Source organism: Oncorhynchus mykiss, chromosome 6 (assembly GCF_057628025.1).
Source record: "Oncorhynchus mykiss isolate SJ-2025 chromosome 6, ASM5762802v1, whole genome shotgun sequence".
NCBI classification, from domain to species: Eukaryota; Metazoa; Chordata; class Actinopteri; order Salmoniformes; family Salmonidae; genus Oncorhynchus; species Oncorhynchus mykiss.
This window is the reverse complement of record NC_143027.1, coordinates 57,994,995-58,016,092: the sequence shown is the minus strand read 5'-3', so window position 1 is coordinate 58,016,092 and position 21,098 is coordinate 57,994,995. Positions and strand designations below refer to the sequence as shown.

Below are 21,098 nucleotides of genomic sequence, written 5' to 3'. Positions count from 1 at the left end.
CTGAGCTAGGCTGAAACACCTGCATTTTGGAGCTGCCTTACTTAAGAAAATAAAAAATAGACCATGTTTGTATGCGGCTTTATTAACTCAAATATATATATTTTTTATATTGTTTGCAAACTGATATGTGGCACGAATAATGCCAAAATAACAGGCAAGCGCATTGCTAAAAATGTGGGTCTAACTTGCCTTGAATGATGGGTCAGCACTGCTGTACAGTATACCAATTTCTGAAAATAGACCTAGACTATTGATTGATATTGTAGACTCTAACAATGAAAGGTATTCAAAATGAGTATTTTGTGTCAGTGGTTCAGCATTATGTGCATTATGTTGTCATTCTTCATGCTCTCGGTCAAATGTAGTAACAATGTCTTTAAAAAAAATATTATATTTTTAACAGTCTATTCTCTCAGGTTCAAATCCAATACACTTGTTCATTGAAATATTGATGTTCAGCTTTACTATTAAACACGTTTTTATCTTGGTTTGTTCTGTTGTCATCAATCATGTGTATAACATGAGCCTAAGTGGTCATTTTACAAAGGAAGTGGAAAACTGATGGTTAAAACGAGTAAGTGAGAAACGTATTTTACGTACCACTTTTGATTGGCGCATAAAAGGCTGCTGACTAACACAATAGAAAGTACGCTACCACTAGACCGTGCAAGTAGACCGTGCCAAAGTAGACTACCATTGTTTTACATTAAGACCTACTCGAGGCATTTACAGGCTGAACTTTTGAGTTTCGCGCGGTGTAGGTCAGTGGCGCAGTGAGTCACCCGCTGGTGAAAAGTGATACTTGAGGACGAGGACACAGGGAGGAGTAGGCTAGTTTAGTTCGTTTCCTAAAAACATATTCCCCGTACTGTCGTAGCTAAGTGGAGAAACTGTCTGTAAATAGAAAACGATGGATTTAACGAGTTGACACGTTTTTGACAGCATAACGTGTTTTCTGTCTCTCAGACAGTTACAGTATAGTTCTCATTCTCTTTACTAAAACTGTCAATTTACACAATCTACACTTGGCGGAGGTTGAGTTTGTTTTACCCGAGTTACAGGTGCTGTATAATCAAGTTTACACTCGCTTAGTTAGGTCAAATGTACTAAATGGAATCGGAACCACTGCTGACTGGGAGCATTAACTACGACTCCCACCCTGACAACAATGATCACCTTGAAAAGGGATCCCCAAAAACGAGACGTCTGTCCTCGGTTGCTGCAGACTATTGCTGTGTCGAAGGGGGTAAGCGTTTCAGTAGTTCACACTATTGGAAGCATAGCTTCATAACATGTTATAACACGGTCATAACCAGTCAATGTCATAACAGCGGACATCACTTGTCATGATATGCTCATAACACTGTCATGACACATATATATTTAGACCTGTTGTGACATATGACAATGATAAGGTCCTCTACCCTTTCGCCGTAGTATAATATCATCACCCAGTCTCTTCTGTTCTGGACGGTGTTGCATTGACATCAGAAGTAATTAAAATGGTTGTATATACTACTGTAGTGTCTTAACACTTAGTACTTATTTATGTAATAAGAAAGACTCTGAATACAAGCAATTGAACTGGAGCTTCACATTTACTCAAACGAGTTAGTACCAGAATAAAATAAAACAATCCTGCCATGACCAAGCGTGCTCCATCCTTAAAGGGGACATCAGTAATTAACAGAACATAACATTCCTTCTCTTATACAATCAGAGTTACTGTTACCAAACCACAACTGAAACATTTCCCAGAACTTGTTGTAGTTATTTTGCATCTTTTAATTTGAACTTGAACAGTTCGTTTTTGTTTGTTTGTTTATAAGTCTAGTCTGTCTGGTGGACGGTGCCTTCGTTCTGGGTAGCGCCTCGGATTGTCTGGAGGCTCCTGAACATTGTCAGTGTGTGCTTGTTCCATTATAGCTTCTGCTATAGCAGCACCTTCATCAACACGTTCCCTTCTTTCAGCCTGGGGTCTCTTTACTGCCCCACAGTTCCCTGTGTGTCACTCTCAGGATCTCTCTGTGCCTGTTCTCTCTCGATTGTTGTGCTGTTTTCCATGGAATGCATTTGGTTAATGTGACGCTGCCACATTATGTCTGGGCTCACTTGAACCTGGTAAGTTCTGGGTCCCGTTTGTGTGTGTACGGTCCCTCTTGTCCATTTCCCTCCTTTTCTGTAGTCTCGCACCATCACTTCCTGTCCTGTTTGGAGATGGCGCTCCCGGCCACCGGAGAGCATCTTGGCTTGTTTGTTCAGCACTTCATTATGCCTGTTTGGCTTCATGATGTCCAGCTGTGTGCGGAGAGGCCTCCCGAACATCAGTGCGGCTGGGCTTTTATTTGTCGTGGCATGTGGGGTGTTTCGGTAGGAGGCCAGGAACTTGGCCAGTTTTGTTTGCAAAGTCCCTTCGTCTCGTTTTGCTGCACGGAGTCCTTGCTTTAGGGTTTGCACAAAGCGTTCTGCCAGCCCATTCGTGGCAGGGTGGTACGGAGCTGAGGTTGAGTGTTTGATTCCATTTTACTGACATGAATCTTGTAAACTCGTCACTTACAAAAGCTTGCACGTTGTCACTTACCAGCTGCAGCGGCAAACCGAAGCGTGCAAACGTTGTTCTGAGACACTCGTCTGAGCTGAGGTGGAGGAGTCGGTGCAAAACACCTCTGGCCATTTGGAATAGGGCATCAACTATAACCAGAAACATGTGCTTTTCAAAGGGACCAGCGTAGTACACATGAATTCTCTGCCATGGCTCTGCCATTGCCATGGGTGGACTGGGACAGGAGCAGGCCTGTGAAAGGTTTCCAAACATCCGCTACAGTTCTTCACCATATTATCTATCTGTTGATCCAGACCTGGCCACCAGAAGTGGCTCCTTGCGAGCAGCTTCATTTTGACAATTCCAACATGACCTTCATGTCGTTGCTGCAATACTAGATGTTGGCATTTCTGGGGTATCATGACTCTCATTCCCCACATCAAACATCCTTGGTACATTGTAATTTAGTTTCTCCGCTGGAAATACGGAGTCAGCTCCTTTCTGCCAGTAGCTGGCCATCCTGACATGGTGTAGGTGTACACTTTTGACAAGGTCACATCTTTCCTTGTCTCCTGTTTGATAACTGTGCTTGTGACCGGTAGTGCCTCGAGCTGAGCGGTATGGAACATGTCCACTGCATCCACCCTCCTTTGTCTTTCTCTTGTACACGGCAGTCTGGATAATCCATCTGCATTTGTGTGGAGGGATGACGGCTTAAACTCAGTGTCATACATATGACTGGCAAGGAACAGGGCATATCGCTGTAACCTTGCTGCTGTCATTGCCGGAATGCCTTTCTTTGGACTGAAAATGGAAAGCAACGGCTGGTGATCTGTAACCAGTGTGAAACGCTTGCCATGTAGGTATGCGTGGAATTTCTTGATGCCCCACACTAGTTCCAGTGCTTCTTTGTCGATTTGTGAGTAGTTTTTCTCTGCTCTTTGTCGGCGCGTCCTATTATGATCATGTCATCCAGGATACACTGGGTTCCTGGGATTCCTTGCAAAATCTGGTCAATAGTTCGTTGCCAAATGGCTGGGGCTGATGCAATGCCAAAAACCAGGGGCTTATACCTGTATCGACCTTTGTGTGTGTTTATTGTCAGGTACTGTTTGGAGCTCTCTTCAACCGGTAGCTGCAGGTAATTCTATTCTACTACGATTCTACTGAAGTGTTTCCCACCAGCTAGTGCAGCAAAGATGTCATCCAGACATGGTAGGGGGTATTGGTCCACATGCAACATTGAATTCACAGTTACCTTGAAGTCCCCACACATTCTAACAGAACCGTCTTTCTTCACAATAGGAACTATGGGTGTGGCCCATTCGCTTCTGTCCGCTTTCGTCAGGATCCCTGTATCCTGCAAGCGATCAATTTCCGCTTCCACCTTTGGTCTCAGGGGAGTATGGAACAGATCTGGCTTTGCAGAATTTCGGGGTTGCGTCATCTCTTAGTACAAGTTTTGATGTGAAGCCTTTTACTGTTCCCATCTGATCACTGAAAACTGTGATGTATTTCTTCCGCAAGTGTTCCAGTGTTTGGTCTGTGCCTTTCTCTTTGGACTGGAACGTGTGGAGCATTTAAGTCACACCAGTTCAGCTTTATTTTTGAAAGCCATTCCCTGCCAAATAATGGGGGGCCAGTTCCATGCACCACATATAGCTAGCTGTAACTGCTGTGTTTGCCCCCCATAACGCACTCTGACCTGCAAAGCCCCCATTGGGCTCAACCTCTCTCCTGAGTAGGTCTTCAGCAACACATTTGTGTTCTTCAGCTTGATAGCCTTAAAATGCTCATTGTAGACGGTAGTGGAAATTATAGACACTGCAGATCCTGTGTCCAGCTCCATTTTGAGGGGTTTGCCTTCTATATCTGGTGTCACACATATTATGCTACTGCTGGGAGAAGTCACTGTGTTTAACTCCATTGTACCAATTAATCGTTCATCTGAATCACTGCCACTGTTCTCTGCTAGTGCATTCACAGACCCTTTCATTTTCTCAGTTTTCCTTTTGTGACTGAATTTTGCTTTGCATGCTCTTTGAATGTGCCCCCTTCTACTGCATTTGTGACAAATTTCGTCTTTGAAACGGCAGTCCTCTGCTCTGTGACCATCTCTGTCACACCTGTTGCATTTTTCGGCCACACGTGGGCGCTGTCGGCTGCGTGAAAACTTGTGCAGGGAAATTTGTGACAGGTCAGTATTTCTTTTACTTTGCAACTCAAATGCATCTTTAGTCGCGATTTCCATAGCCACAGCAATTTCAACCGTCTTTGCAAACGTGAGCTCTGTTTCTGTGAGCAAACGTTTTTGAATGTGTTCATGTTTCAGTCCACAAACAAATCTATCCCTTAATGTGTCATTTAGGTTCTCTCCAAACTGGCAATGTTCAGACAGTTTCTTCAACTCCCTCCCCCTCATTCTGATCTCTCTTGTGGAAACGAAAACGTTCCGCGATGAGGAGTGGTTTAGGTGATAGGTGATATTGCAATATCTCCACAATCTCTAGGAATGTTTTATTTGAGGGCTTCAGAGGGGCAGTCAGATCTCTTAGCAAACGGTACGTTTTTGGGCCAATTAAACTCAACAACGCTGGTACTCTCTTGTTATCAGCAATGTCGTTTGCAATGAAGTACTGTTCCAGTCGTTCAATGTAAGTTGCCCAGTTTTCTTGCGAGTCATCAAACACATCTATTTTCCCGATGCTAGCCATTCTCTTTACCTCCGGCTCCACGGGTCTTTGATCTGCTGCCCCGTCCTCGTCAGCTCTCCCCTCGTCTTCACTGCTTGCTAGCTGTCGTGCTACAGGGTCAACATCTTCCTCTCTTCCTACGAGCTCCATCTGTATTCGTGATTCACACTGCAGGTAATCTTCCTCGTCGCCATTGTAGTGTCTTAACACTTAGTACTTATTGTAATAAGAATGTAATGTAATAAGAAAGACTCTGAATACAAGCAATTGAATTGGAGCTTCACATTTACTCAAACGAGTTAGTACCAGAATAACATAGAACAACCCTGCCATGACCAAGCGTGCTCCATCCTTAAAGGGAATATCAGTAATTAACAGAACATAACAACTACAGTCAATCAAATTAACAAAATTGTCTCCAAAATGTAATTATTGACTGTAATGTGACTGTATCATTAGCGCATACCCCGTAGCACTTCCAGGATGATCTGCATCTCCTTTGCAGCACCTCCTCTCATATTGACTAGTATAATAAAGTTTACATTTGAAAATATAAATAATGTTACATCTTGAACAAGGACAGTGGTTTTGTAATGGTCCAGCTTCTCCATGAAGGTGGGGAATCTGTGAGAGAAAGACACAGAGAGAGATGTGTGACTGATGCCATGATGAGTATCTCAGGTCAAGACAACAATCATTACATTCATTATTGGTTATTGTCATTCAACTGTCATTTTGACGTGAGTGGGCTGAAACGGGGCCGGCCACCTGTCTTTGGGTCACTCACAGGAAGTTAGACTCGAAGTTTGTTAAATGGCAGCCTCCCTCAAAGTCTTCACCTGCACAATGGATACAGATGCATGAGCTAGCTCCTTTCTCTGAAAAATACAAGAAGAGAACAGAAAGATACACTCAAATCTAAGACCAATAGCTAACACATTAAAATCACAATTTCTCAATGTTTACATTTACATATAGCTAATGTTAGCTCTCAACTATTCATGTACAATAGCTTGCTAGCTACCTAGCTATTTATTTGAACCTTTTATTTAGCAAGGCAAGTCAGTTATGAACAAATTCTTATTTACAACGATGGCCTCCCGGGGAACAGTAAGTTAACTGCCTTGTTCATTGAGTGGATGCTGCCAACATACTGACTCAATCTCTAGCCACTTTAATAATGAAACATTGATTTATCACTAGCCACTTTAAACAATTCCACTTTATATAATGTTTACATACCCTACATTACTCATCTGTATATACTGTACTCTATACCATCTTGCCTATGCCGTTCGGCCATCGCTCATTCATATATCTTTATGTACATATTCTTTTTCATTCCATTACATTTGGGTGTTTAAGGTAGTTGTTGTGAAATTGTTAGGTTAGGTTTATGGTTAGATATTACTGCACGGTCAGAACTAGAAGCACAAGCATTTCGCTACACTCCCATTAACATCTGCTAACCATGTGTATGTGACCAATACAATTTGATTTGTTCAGGAGCAGAACGACAGATTTTTACCTTGTCATCTCCGGGTTTCGATCCAGCACCCTTTCGGTTACTGGCTCAACGCTCTAACCACTAGGCTACCTACCGCTAGTGTTTACAAATCTCTAAGATGGTGTTGTGCAAAACGACTATCTAAATATTCACCCATGCATTGTAACGTTGTAGGCATCAACAGTACAGCTGTTATCCCCACAAGGTGAAGTATTGAAAGGTATTGAAAACGGGGGTGTCAATACGTTTTACCCCTACCTTTTTGAGAGAAAAAAAAGTATTACTTGTTCAACAAAAATAAAATTCTCTGAGCAATTGTATTAGAATAAAATAATATAATTTCCCTATTTGTTGAGCATACAATATAGCTCAGTATTTAAATTATTTATTTTTAAACAGTCATTTTTACTAATTCTATCAAGGGTGTCAATAATTTCAGACCCCACAACTACTGTGTACATACATATATAATTTCATGATCTATAGAATTTATGTCAAGTATGCCTTTTAAAGTATAATATTATGAATTACATTTGACACATGGGCTCCAGACAAAGTACATTTAAAAAACAAACACACTTTTTAAAGAGCGTACTACTGTCTGGAGGCCTATCACGTACATCACCATATATCAGTCATAAGTCACACATGCTGTCCGGCTCTTGCATTCATCCCAGTCATCAGCAACAGAGCATTGGGGTAGGCACACGTTTTGACATCAATGTATGTGCAATTACCATGGTAATAAAATGGCCAATTTCAGAAAATGTTATATAACATACTATTTACAAGTAGGCTATGCTGGAATGGAATGGTTTGCCTTGTGTGGTAGGTTTTGTGGGTGTTGGCACTCTAATGTAGGTGTCATAACCAGTCATAAAAGATTGCATAATATGTCACAACACATATAAATATGTGTCATGACAGTGTTGTGACAATGTTATGACAGGTTATTATGATATGTTACGCCAACTGTTATAACATGTTATGACATGGTTATGACCGTGTTATAAGGTGTTATGACCCTATGCTTCAAGTAAAGTGTTACCAATTGTTTTTAATGTCTCAAAACTCTATTTGAGTGGTCCACAATGTGTTTATAAAAAATCTTTCAGATGCTTGGTGACAGTAGAAATCATTGACAGGAAGTTTTCTTTGGCAGCAAATTGTGGACTGCTTTTGAGAAAAGCTGCCCTGTCAGAGACAGCCACGATGAGTGATGACATATGATGTGGTTGTAGTGGCCCAGTGTTGTTTGGCCGGGGTAGGCCGTCGTTGTAAATAAGAATGTGTTCTTAACTGACTTGCCTAGTTAAATAAATGATAAATAAAAATGCTTTACACCACTCCACCCAAATTTGGCATTGTGCATGGTGAACTTAGGCTTGTGTGCGGCTGCTCGGCCATGGACATCCATTTCATGAAGCTCCGGACCAACAGTTCTTGTGCTGACATTGCTTTCAAAGGCAGATTGGAACTCGGTACTGAGTGATGCAACCGAGGAAAGACAATTTTTACGGGCTACGCGCTTCAGCACTCGGCGGGTCCATTCTGTGTGCTTGTGTGGACTACCACTTCGCGGCTGTTGCTCCTAGACGTTTTCACTGCATAATAACAGCACTGACCAGGGAAGCTCTAGCAGGGCAGAAATTTGACGAACTGACTTGTTCGAAAGTTGTCATCCTATGACGGTGCCACGTTGAAAGTCACTGAGCTCTTCAGTACGGGCCATTCTACTACAAATGTTTGTCTATGGAGATTGCATGGTGGTGTGCTCAATTTTATACACCTGTCAGCAATGGGTGTGGCTGAAATAGACCAAATTCCCTAATTTGAAGGGGGACAAATGGAGACAAAGACAAATCCAGGAGACGATATGGCTTCTTAACACAGATCAGAATAGCTTCATGAATTGGATTTAAACTGAAAATGATAATTGAATTGAAGTGACAGTCCAGTAAGTGTAAGAGTTGACATTTATATGTGTAATGAGCTCTGTGGAAAAATGCCTGGAATAAGTAGCTAATTTAATCTGACCTGGCGAGGGATGTTTGGAGCACACTATTCGTCCAGGCTTGGGTCTAATTCAATTGGATATATTTGAACGACTAAGATGAATTCAGACATGCTAGTGTTGAAGTTTACTGCATACACATGCACACAGGCCTACTGTAGGATTAGGATATGGGGTCAGACTTTGACCTCTGGGACTGACTGCGCTGGTTTTTGTTGTCGAATCAGTGGCCACTGATATAAGGTGATCGCGAGATGCACGTTTTTTGGGGGTTGGGGTTTATTAATTTGCTTGAGAAAAGCGACAGATAGGTAGACAGGTTTGTTTTCAATGTTTGGTTTTCAACCAAATACAGAGTATGACTTTATTTGCTTGAGAACAACTATTGCTTCACAGCATGTGCTTTTGACAATGTACAAGCGCAATCATTTCCCTCTCCTCATACACAGGTGATGAGGATCTCTACCTCCAGCAAGCTGTCGTGTTTATTGAGGACGCCATACAGGTGAAACATATATATCCTCTGTATGAACTGTCGCTGTAACTGATTGACATATATTGTTTGTATGACTGGTGTGGATTAGGAACTACCCCTAAACTGCGGTTTCAAAACAATGAAATGTGTTTCTCGTTCTACAGTACCGATCCATCAATCATAGAGTGGATGCAAACTCGTTACGTCTGTACAGGTGGTACTACTCCAGGATATGGCAGTGGTAAGTCGCTACTGTCGCGAGTCAAAGTATATTGTTTTGGATTGTTCTGCACGTTTCTATTCTTATATTGGTCCTATCCTCTGAAGGATGTCATTATATCCCCTCTGCATTGTATCTCACTGCAGTGTGTGACCACACTCAGCATGTCTATGTCTTAACTCTGTCCTGTCTTAGCTTCCTCTGTGGTTAAGTGTAGTGAGAAGAGCACTTTTATGACAGTGAAGCCAACCATCACCCTTCTCGTTCTCAGTCAGATGTTTGAACCCCACCCCCCACGGGTTTTGTGTCATTGTTAAACGACTGTCTGTGTTGCTCAGGGGGCTGGGCTTGACTATTGCGGTCGTCTTGATGCTGGCTTTCATCGAGAGGCCCTCGTCCTTCTCCTACACGTCAGACCCTCGCTTCAGACCTCCCCCCTGGGAGCCCCCCTGTGGCCTGACAGAGGGCATAGAGATAGTCTGTCTCGTCATCTTTGCCATTGACTTTGCTACCAAGGTAACCATCAGACCATGTTTCTGCCAATGCCAACGGGGAAGAGACACACAGTAGATGGGCAACAATAAGTCTACATGAAAATCCCCTTTGTGTCTTTATTTGCAATAAAAATAGATATGACTCTAACTGAATATATTGTTCTTAGAGCTACTTGATTGGTTGGGAGGAGTTTCGGAAGTGCAAGTGGTTGATTGTCTACATCTTGGCCGTCTCAGCGTCTGTAATTGATTGGGCGTTGACGTTGAGCATGTATTGTGATCAGGTGAGAGGATATTCAAAATGTTGGTTTAAATAACCTCTGTAATATTTAACAGTTCATAAAGACATGGTTTGCAATGCAAAGATTCGAATGGAATGTTGCTCCTTCCCTTTTGTTGTCGACGGCAGAACTTGCGAGTTAGGAGACTCATTCGGCCCTTCTTCCTCCTTCAAAACTCCTCCCTGATGAAGAAAACCTTGAAGTGCATCAAGCGGACCCTCCCAGAGATAGCCAGGTAATTATGTTTGCCACCAACACTTTCTTCAATCTCATACCTTCCCTTCACAGCTTTACAATTATTCGTCAACCTCAAAATGCTCTCACTTCTGTGATCACATACGTAGTTCCCTAAAACTGCACCGTAGGGTATATTTAGGGTTATATACAGTGCCTTGCGAAAGTATTCGGCCCCCTTGAACTTTGCGACCTTTTGCCACATTTCAGGCTTCAAACATAAAGATATAAAACTGTATTTTTTTGTGAAGAATCAACAACAAGTGGGACACAATCATGAAGTGGAACGACATTTATTGGATATTTCAAACTTTTTTAACAAATCAAAAACTGAAAAATTGGGCGTGCAAAATTATTCAGCCCCCTTAAGTTAATACTTTGTAGCGCCACCTTTTGCTGCGATTACAGCTGTAAGTCGCTTGGGGTATGTCTCTATCAGTTTTGCACATCAAGAGACTGAAATTTTTTCCCATTCCTCCTTGCAAAACAGCTCGAGCTCAGTGAGGTTGGATGGAGAGCATTTGTGAACAGCAGTTTTCAGTTCTTTCCACAGATTCTCGATTGGATTCAGGTCTGGACTTTGACTTGGCCATTCTAACACCTGGATATGTTTATTTTTGAACCATTCCATTGTAGATTTTGCTTTATGTTTTGGATCATTGTCTTGTTGGAAGACAAATCTCCGTCCCAGTCTCAGGTCTTTTGCAGACTCCATCAGGTTTTCTTCCAGAATGGTCCTGTATTTGGCTCCATCCATCTTCCCATCAATTTTAACCATCTTCCCTCTCCCTGCTGAAGAAAAGCAGGCCCAAACCATGATGCTGCCACCACCATGTTTGACAGTGGGGATGGTGTGTTCAGCTGTGTTGCTTTTACGCCAAACATAACGTTTTGCATTGTTGCCAAAAAGTTCAATTTTGGTTTCATCTGACCAGAGCACCTTCTTCCACATGTTTGGTGTGTCTCCCAGGTGGCTTGTGGCAAACTTTAAACAACACTTTTTATGGATATCTTTAAGAAATGGCTTTCTCTTCCATAAAGGCCAGATTTGTGCAATATACGACTGATTGTTGTCCTATGGACAGAGTCTCCCACCTCAGCTGTAGATCTCTGCAGTTCATCCAGAGTGATCATGGGCCTCTTGGCTGCATCTCTGATCAGTCTTCTCCTTGTATGAGCTGAAAGTTTAGAGGGACGGCCAGGTCTTGGTAGATTTGCACTGGTCTGATACTCCTTCCATTTCAATATTATCGGGATGTTTAAAGCTTGGGAAATCTTTTTGTATCCAAATCCGGCTTTAAACTTCTTCACAACAGTATCTCGGACCTGCCTGGTGTGTTCCTTGTTCTTCATGATGCTCTCTGCGCTTTTAACGGACCTCTGAGACTATCACAGTGCAGGTGCATTTATACGGAGACTTGATTACACACAGGTGGATTGTATTTATCATCATTAGTCATTTAGGTCAACATTGGATCATTCAGAGATCCTCACTGAACTTCTGGAGAGAGTTTGCTGCACTGAAAGTAAAGGGGCTGAATAATTTTGCACGCCCAATTTTTCAGTTTTTGATTTGTTAAAAAAGTTTGAAATATCCAATAAATGTCATTCCACTTCATGATTGTGTCCCACTTGTTGTTGATTCTTCACAAAAAATACAGTTTTATATCTTTATGTTTGAAGCCTGAAATGTGGCAAAAGGTTGCAAAGTTCAAGGGGGCCGAATACTTTCGCAAGGCACTGTACATACACGATTCACTCTTGTTTCAGTACATGTGAGACCCACAGAGGGCACCCTAATATACTTGAATATGTACAGTGGGGAGAACAAGTATTTGATACACTGCTGATTTTGCAGGTTTTCCTACTTACAAAAAATGTAGAGGTCTGTAATTTTTATCATAGGTACACTTCAACTGTGAGAGATGTAATCTAGAACAAAAATCCAGAAAATCACATTGTATGATTTTTAAGTAATTCATTAGCATTTTATTGCATGACATAAGTATTTGATCACCTACCAACCAGTAAGAATTCCGGCTCTCACAGACCTGTTAGTTTTTCTTTAAGAAGCCCTCCTGTTCTCCACTCATTACCTGTATTAACTGCACCTGTTTGAACTCGTTACCTGTATAAAAGACACCTGTCCACACACTCAATCAAACAGACTCCAACCTCTCCACAATGGCCAAGACCAGAGCGCTGTGTAAGGACATCAGGGATAAAATTGTAGACCTGCACAAGGTTGGGATGGACAACAGGACAATAGGCAAGCAGCTTGGTGAGAAGGCAACAACGGTTGGCGCAATTATTAGAAAATGGAAGAAGTTCAAGATGACGGTCAATCACCCTCGGTCTGGGGCTCCATGCAAGATCTCACCTCGCATCAATGATCATGAGGAAGGTGAGGGATCAGCTCAGAACTACACGGCAGGCCCTGGTCAATGACCTGAAGAGAGCTGGGACCACAGTCTCAAAGCAAACCATTAGTAACACACTACGCCGTCATGGATTAAAATCCTGCTCAAGCCAGCGCATGTCCAGGCCCGTCTGAAGTTTGCCAATGACCATCTGGATGATCCAGAGGAGGAATGGGAGAAGGTCATGTGGTCTGATGAAACAAAAATAGAGCTTTTTGGTCTAAACTCCACTCGCCGTGTTTGGAGGAAGAAGGATGAGTACAACCCCAAGAACACCATCCCAACCGTGAAGCATGGAGGTGGAAACATCATTCTTTGGGCATGCTTTTCTGCAAAGGGGACAGGACGACTGCACCGTATTGAGGGGAGGATGGATGGGGCCATGTATCGCGAGATCTTGGCCAACAACCTCCTTCCCTCAGTAAGAGCGTTGAAGATGGGTCGTGGCTGGGTCTTCCAGCATGACAACGACCTGAAACACACAGCCAGGGCAACTAAGGGGTGGCTCCGTAAGAAGCATCTCAAGGTCCTGGAGTGGCCTAGCCAGTCTCCAGACCTGAACCCAATAGAAAATCTTTGGAGGGAGCTGAAAGTCCATATTGCCCAGTGACAGCCCTGAAACCTGAAGGATCTGGAGAAAGTCTGTATGGAGGAGTGGGCCAAAATCCCTGCTTTAGTGTGTGCAAACCTGGTCAAGAACTACAGGAAACGTATGATCTCTGTAATTGCAAACAAAGGTTTCTGTACCAAATATTAAGTTCTGCTTTTCTGATGTATCAAATACTTATGTCATGCAATAAAATGCAAATGAATTACTTAAAAATCATACAATGTGATTTTCTGGATTTTGGTTTTAGATTCCGTCTCTCACAGTTGAAGTGTACCTATACATGCTTTGTAAGTAGAAAAACCTTCAAAATCGTTCTCCCCACTGTATATAGGCCTGACTGTCATTGCAGAGGTGTCTAATGCACCACTCTTCTCTCTCTTACCTCCCAGTGTTATCCTGCTCCTGGCCCTCCACCTCTGCCTCTTCACCATGATTGGCATGCTGCTCTTTGCTAAAGGAGAGGTACACTCTGTTCCACCCTGCTGGCTGTTCTGTTGACGCCCAGGTCTCAAGCCAGAATGTGCCCTTTTACCTCACAGTCACGAGGACTGTTTTATTCACCCCGGTGGTACAGGCTTTAACAGAGCTTTTAACACCAACCAGTGGTAGATGTGTCATATTACACTTGTCTAAATAAAGACCTGTACAGTAACTCGCCCTCACGTGACCATTAAGACCAGGATAAAGCACGATGAATGTCCATTTAGCATTGTTGTTATAAGGGACTTACATATCTTTGTCCCTAGAACCCTAAGCAAAATGGGGAGTGGGAGGCCTACTTCAGAGACTTGCCCACATCTCTCTCCTCTCTCTTGGTGCTCCTCACTACAGCCAATAACCCCGATGGTAAGTCCACTGTGTAGGTCATAGTGAATTAAACATATATTTCCTGCTGAATAATTTAGATGTCTTCTCCACCTAAACCTGTTTTCATGTTTGTTTGTTTTTTAACAGTGATGATTCCGGCCTATTCCTTAAACCGAGGATACTCCATCTTCTTCATTCTCTTCAGTGGTTTTGGTAAGAACTAGCCACCAAATGAACTGTTAAGAGACACGGAAAATATGAAACGGATTGAGTGGTAACACAATAGGTTGATCATTTGTCTTATTTACCTGCTCCCAGGAACCTACTTCTTGATGAACTTGCTAACTGCCATCGTTTACAACCAGTTCAGGGGATACCTGCTGGTGAGTTTAAGACTGCCACTGGATGGATATGATGTAAATATCAGACCATTTTGAGGTACAGTGTAAACCCCATAGGTAATCATGATGAAACTGTTCTCTTGTGGCAGATGTCTGTCCAGGCGTCCATCTTAAGGAGGAGACTGGGCGTCAGAGCTGCCTTTGAGGTCATGTCCTGCCAGGGGCGGGGTCAGGACGCTACACACTCAGAGGAGCATGTGTAAGACTGCTCATTCTCTGCTCTTTCTCTTATTCTCATGCCCTACACACACACACACACACACACACACACACACACTGAATGGCCTTACATCTTGTTCCCCCCAGAGAGCGTGTGCGGGTGGATGCCTCTTTGCAGGTCATGGCGAGGGTACAAATGAAGTCCTACTACAGACAAGCCATCATCAAGGTGAGAAAGGACTACGGTGCAAATCTTTAGAACGCGTTGGATAAACATTTGAATATTGCTCCCTTTGAATGTGCCTCTCTCTCTCTCATTCTCTCTTTTTCGCTCTCTCTCTGTGTAGCGAGTGCAGCAGTTGTCAGATGGCTTTATCCAGTGGGAGGCCTTCCGGAGGCTTTTTGACGAGCTGGACAAGGACCGCATCAAAGAGGTGGTTGCCACATCTCATTAACTGCTCTGCGCTTCTCCACTGGATCAATGTTACTGGAATGGATTTAACGTCAAAGTCGGTTCTAAACTGGCTTATTTTACTTGTCTAAATGATAGCTAGATTGCTCCTGTGTGATTTGACGAGAACTTCATTGTCTGTCTCCTGCAGCACCCTCCGAAGCCAGAGTACAACTCCTCACTCCTCCAGGGGCTTCAGTTGCTTTTCAGCCACTACTATGTTACGGTAGTGGGCAACGCCGTGGCCCTGGCCAATGTCATGTGCATCTGTGTAAGTCCAGGACCTTCGGGAACAGACAGGATGTCGAGCCTGTATTTTGCGTGTCCATCATATTAGACCGAGGCTCAACTTGTTTGGTCTCTCTGTTTCTCCCTGTGTGTGTGTGTTGCAGACCATACTGGTGCTTGACTCCGAGAAGTCCATGGCAGAGCGGGATGACTACTACATGGAAGTTATTAACTGCTTCTTTATTCTATACTACCTGATGGAGATGAGTCTAAAGATATTAGCCTTTGGGTGGAGAGGCTACTTGTCATACAGAAACAATATATTTGATGGACTTCTCACAGTTTGCCTTCTGGTAAGGTATTCTGTAAATGAAAGGAAACATTAAAAAGGTGCAGTATGTAGAAATCACTCGACCATTTCAATGCTTCTCCTAATTTCAGTTTAACAATCTATAGTGTGTAGAGAATCATTGCGCAATCTAAACTGCTCTGAAATGTATTTTCATGAACCAAATATCTTGTATTTTCAGCTGTTTGAAGCTGGTGTACAAAACCGAAAGAGAAAAGCTGCTCGCCAAAACGTAACTTAACGGGGAGCATAGCAAAAGTGCACATCGAATGGATCTACCGCTTCTCAGATCTATAACTCACATTTCTATGTGAATTTGATCCGGTCGCCCCCCAAAAAGCTACATACTGCCCCTTTAAGCATATTTCTGTCTTGGTAATAGAACTCAAAAGTATTTGATTTTTCTTTTACAGATCCTTCAGATCACCATTTTTGCCACCTACAGGCTTCCGTTTCCTAAATGGTTGGTGTCTTCACTTCGGTCATATTTCTCGCTCAACAAATATATTCTGTATAAGGAAATTGTCTTGAAGGATGGTGCTCATTTGTATATACAGTTACAATCGTGATGAAAGAGTAACTTTGTTTACGCACACACACACACACACACAGGTACATGGGGATGGTCGAAAACAGGAATAGAAACATGGACATATAGATATGGTACATGGTGATGCACATGATAAACATAGCAGAGGAAGAGTGTTACTGAATAAAACACTACGATGGATGAACGATAAGTAACTAAGTAGCACTGTGAGATTGAATAAACCTTTGTGGTGTGGTTGTCCCAGGAACCCAGCGTCGCGTGGCCTGATGTCTCTGTGGGAGATGGTGCGTCTGGTCAACATGCTCATCGTCGTCCGTTTCCTCCGAATCATCCCTGATATCAAGGTGAGGAAGTGGTGCCGCTGGGGAGAAGTAGTGTCGCCGTTTTGGGCCTCCCGAGTGCAGCGGTGGTCAAAGGCACTGCATCTCAGTGCAAGAGGCGTCACTACAGTCCCCGGTTCAAATCCACGCTGTATCACATCCGGCCGTGATTGGGAGTCCCATAGGGCGGCGCACTATTGGCCCAGCGTTGTCTGGGTTTGCCCGGGGTAGGCCGTCATTGTAAATAAGAATTTGTTCTTAACTGATTTGCCGAGTTAAGTAAACAAAAAATAATAATTCAATGCATGTGATGAGACGTATTTGGCTCCACCTATTGGTGGAAATGGTTTATTGCTGGACTTTTGCTCTATTTTGGTGTACCAGTATGTCAATAGATTTGTATTGTTGTAAATTCATGCCGGTACAGCCAATGTCTTTATCATCTCTGGTTATGCGTGTTGGTATTACACTATAGAAACAGTCATCCTTAATGCCTCTTTTAGCTGATGGCCCTCATAGCGAGTACTTTGGTTGACCTGGTGAAAAACCTCAGAGCTTTTGCAGGAATACTAGTGGTGAGTGACTCAACGGCACTTGTTTTTCTTCTCTTTTGTTCTCACATCTAACTAGTCATTTGAAATGCATGTCTATACACTAGGCGTCTGTTTGCTGGACGTCATGGATTCCCTATCACAGCTAACATCTATCTGTGTTTTTGCGCCTCGTTCTTCTTTAGGTGGTGTTCTATGTGTTTGCTGTCCTTGGCATCTGGCTGTTCCAGGGAGCCATCACAGCTCCAGGGCAGATGAGGTACAGTTTGACAGTGATGTATTTGAACGCTTGTACACTATTCAAAGGTAGCAATGGCCTCGTACAGTAGCTAATGTGGCTGTTTTAATGTGTTTACTGTGTGAGGTAATTGAAGTTGATTTGTATCTATTCCTCTACAGTGTGATGTCCAATTCCAGTATGAAGAACATCACCGTGGAGTGTGGTTCCTACGAGCAGCTGGGCTACTGGCCAAACAACTTTGACGACTTTGCTGTGGGTACCCTTCTCTCGTCTCTCACTGCCAGTCCCTGAAGCCAAATCATAGGCAGAGAACACAGAGGCTTAGCTCAAGGCGAACATTCTGACTTTAACGATAGCATTCTCTGCATAGCCCTGTCTACTGTCTATAAGAGACTGGTTTAATGAGAACGGGCTTTGGAGGGAATGAAACAGTAAAACACATGGTTGGCATTCTATCTGTGACTCATCTGTACTGGCTCTGACTGGGAAGGCTGGTGTTGTGGGGGTAACCTCTCAAAGGGATAATGCACTGAAGTAACTTTTAAAAGATACCTATAAAATACCACGGTGGGTATGTTGACATTTCAGTCCCGGTCAATCCAATTAGTCTTTAAATTGGGTCTAAATGTTGAGAGAGAGAGAGTGGACACAAACCTCTGTTTTCGTTCTCCTCTCTCCCTCTGTTTTGCTCAGTCTTCCCTCGTCCTCCTTTACAACGTCATGGTGGTGAATAACTGGCAAGTGTTCATGGATGCCTACACCAGATACACCACAGAGTAAGCCAACCGTAATACACATCGATGCATGAGTCTTAGGATCCAACTGTCAGACGCTTCACTTTGTTTCCCCTTCCACAAGAGGGCAGCAGTTGACGCTGAAGCACATGAGTCCTGTTCATTTTCTGGGGCTGTGCCTTACTTTAATGAGCTCCCGCTTCATAATATTTATCTCATTTCAGTTGTTCCCTAAAAAAAATTGCAAATGTTTGGTTGGTTAAACAAGCTTTTGTACCCAACTCAGGACAAGGCTAGTAATGGTGAAAATGCATGTAGGAGTGGGGGCATAGTCATTATTTGTCCTGCTTAAAGAGGACGAAGACAAGTTAATTGTGCATGGGGCTCCGTTTGTAAAACAGTGATTATGGGTAATGGTGATGTGTCCATGTAAACAGTTGATCAGGTTTCTTCTCTCCTCCCAGGTGGTCCAAGGTCTACTTTGTCTCCTGGTGGCTTACCTCCTCTGTCATGTGGGTCAACTTGTTTGTGGCGCTCATCTTGGAGGTATGTCTGAACTTATGCTGGCCTGATTTGTACTTACTGTGTTTTAAGTGCAAGATGTTTCTGGGGGGGGGGGGGAACAAAACATGTAAAACGCCACGATACCTCTGTTTTCTGTAACAGAACTTCATCTATAAGTGGGACCGGAGTGTCATGTGTTCAGTGGCGGACGTTGAGCGGACAGGTTATGAGACTACCGTCCAGCTCATGTTCAGGTAGGTTGCTGCAACTCTGCAGCTGCTTTTTAACTCTGCTCTGGCTCTGGCTTTTTTTGCTCCTGTTTGTTGTCTGAGTGGTTTGCATATTCCTACTTTCTGGTGTTTGGGTTTTAGGCCTAGAGGTCAGTCACGAACTGGGATACCCTCACTGTCAGCGGTTCTGTTCTCTGTGAACTGCCTTAAACCATGCTCGTTGGCTCCTCACGTTTCAATGCTGAATCACTTTCCCCCCAACAAATATTCAGAAATGCTTTTGTCTGGGCAATTGTGTCTGGTGAGCTTTCTGATAACAAACTGTAAAATGGCATGTATTTCTTCAGGACCTTGCTTGCAGATAATGCATTATATCATTTAGGGCTGGGAATTACCAGGGACCTAACGATATTATCACAATACTTAGGTGCCCGATTCGATATGTATTGCAATTCTCGCGATTTTATTGCGACGTTGCAATTCGATGTGCCAAACATATTGTTCGCCATGTCTGCTGCAGAGTGACGAGAGAGAGAGCCATGATCAGTCAAGGATATAAAAGCGCTGGAAACATCTTGGCTCACTATTTATAGGATAGGCGCAGGCACAGCTTAGGTGTTCAGGTGCAGGTACAGCCGACTAGCACTTTATTTGGTCAAAATCATCAAAAATAATATTGCGATATGTAACTGTATCAATTTGTACCCCATCACTAATATAATTGGTAGCAAAAACATCCGCCCACCCTTTTAACCCGCTCGATCAACTAAACGCATGTCGCTGAACTATTTGCCCGAAAGTGCTGTTGATATGTTTAGCAGGGACAAGTCAGAAGAGCAACCCTTAATGCCCATCCCTAAATGCACGTTGTGGACTACAGCAGCCGCCTGCATGAGCGTGCTTCGCTTTGCTTCAACTCGCTGTGTGTCTCTTGACAATGTTTGGTGTCCTGTCTTTTAAAACTCCACTGTACCTTCCAGAGAACAAATTCAGGAGCCTACAGAGGAGGAACTGGTCACCCAACTCCACCAGCATCCTCACCTGCATCTCAGCTGATGACCCTATGTCTGACCAGGCCAATCCAAAATAAACCGGGCCTTTACTGGCTATCACGTATGTCTGTGTGAATGGCAGGGACTCAAAAGCACGAGAGACTATATTGTTAGGGCTCAATTCTCAATTCTGATTAGTCCTATGTTGTCACATTTTGTATGTTTTTGCACTCAAACCACTGGACAACTGCGCCACTCGGGAGCTCCCGTTATTACATTTGTTTGATGGCAATCACTGTATGGCATCAAACAACACAAAATACAGCACTGTTCTTCATGGAATGATTGAATTATTTAAGGGAGTAAAAAGGGGGGGAAAGGACTAGTTTTTATCCGTATATATGTCCTGAAAGCGGTTTCTTTTGCTTACCTGCCTTGCAATGTAAATAGGATTTTGCCTTTAGCTAAATAAAGAAATACGGGTTTTATCTCAGCGACTGTTATATAAACGATGAAATATGTGTTTAGCATGGCTGGAAAAGATTCTCTCAAATGTGTGAAACCAATTTTTAGACAAGGCCTGCCCTTGTGTTTTTGTTGTTGTTGCATTGGGTCAATTCTCTCCCGAATAGCTATAGCAACAATTTAATCTTGACGTTACATAATTACCTGACTGTTGCAATCAGTTGGAAGGTGTCGAGGTTGTGTGTTTTCTGAGACCCTCGGGTCTTCCGGCCATAACCACCAACTGATATCTCCCTCCTCCTCACTCATCAGGTCAGGCTAGTTAGTGATAAGCGTGAATGAAGATTTCCTGCTGATGCATCCTGGTGATGGTCATTTCAGATAAGGGTTATTAGCTCTCCCCGGGGCATGCAAGTCTTGACTGAGGAATCCTGCTCACACTGCGGAATGGCATGGAATGGAGAACTGTTATTCTACCCGAAGGGCAGCGGGAGAAACATGTGTTTTTGAGAAGAATAAAAAATGGCATGTTTTCCAACGTCATAATAAAATGCAATCAGGAAGATAACTACGGTGATCAAGGCATGGCACCGTTCTAGGCATTTCCCCCTGGGTTTGTTCTGTGG

The 21,098-nt window shown here is 43.1% G+C and overlaps 1 protein-coding gene across 3 annotated transcripts; it reads left to right on the top strand.

The window, feature by feature from the left end:
• The first annotated feature begins 530 nt into the window (after positions 1–530).
• LOC110526229 (two pore channel protein 2) lies at positions 531–20,495 on the top strand. Of its 3 annotated transcripts, none has more exons than XM_021607017.3 (24): positions 531–1,246; positions 9,206–9,261; positions 9,396–9,472; positions 9,790–9,967; positions 10,113–10,229; positions 10,355–10,461; positions 13,880–13,952; positions 14,237–14,336; positions 14,445–14,510; positions 14,616–14,680; positions 14,788–14,897; positions 15,005–15,086; positions 15,205–15,291; positions 15,460–15,579; positions 15,701–15,889; positions 16,299–16,348; positions 16,680–16,779; positions 17,259–17,330; positions 17,492–17,565; positions 17,706–17,799; positions 18,241–18,323; positions 18,746–18,827; positions 18,948–19,039; positions 19,996–20,495. In XM_021607017.3, the coding sequence occupies exons 1-24, from the start codon at positions 1,111–1,113 to the stop codon at positions 20,069–20,071; spliced, it is 2,286 nt and encodes a 761-aa protein (XP_021462692.3). In that variant the 5' UTR covers positions 531–1,110; the 3' UTR covers positions 20,072–20,495. The 3 variants fall into 3 exon arrangements, 1 of the variants encoding a protein (XP_021462692.3); XR_016496775.1 differs by having other exon boundaries at positions 634–1,246; positions 16,680–16,982; XR_002473906.3 differs by lacking the exon at positions 18,241–18,323 and having other exon boundaries at positions 634–1,246.
• Positions 20,496–21,098: the final 603 nt, after the last annotated feature.

What these genes read in the sequence shown, in the direction of transcription:
- LOC110526229 (XM_021607017.3), top strand. Translation starts at nt 1,111, where the DNA reads ATGGAATCGGAACCACTGCTGACTGGGAGCATTAACTACGACTCCCAC. An exon ending in ACCCTCCCAGAGATAGCCAG is followed by an intron (nt 10,462 to 13,879) that starts GTAATTATGTTT and finishes CTTACCTCCCAG; the next exon opens with TGTTATCCTGCTCCTGGCCC. An exon ending in TACACCAGATACACCACAGA is followed by an intron (nt 18,324 to 18,745) that starts GTAAGCCAACCG and finishes CTCTCCTCCCAG; the next exon opens with GTGGTCCAAGGTCTACTTTG.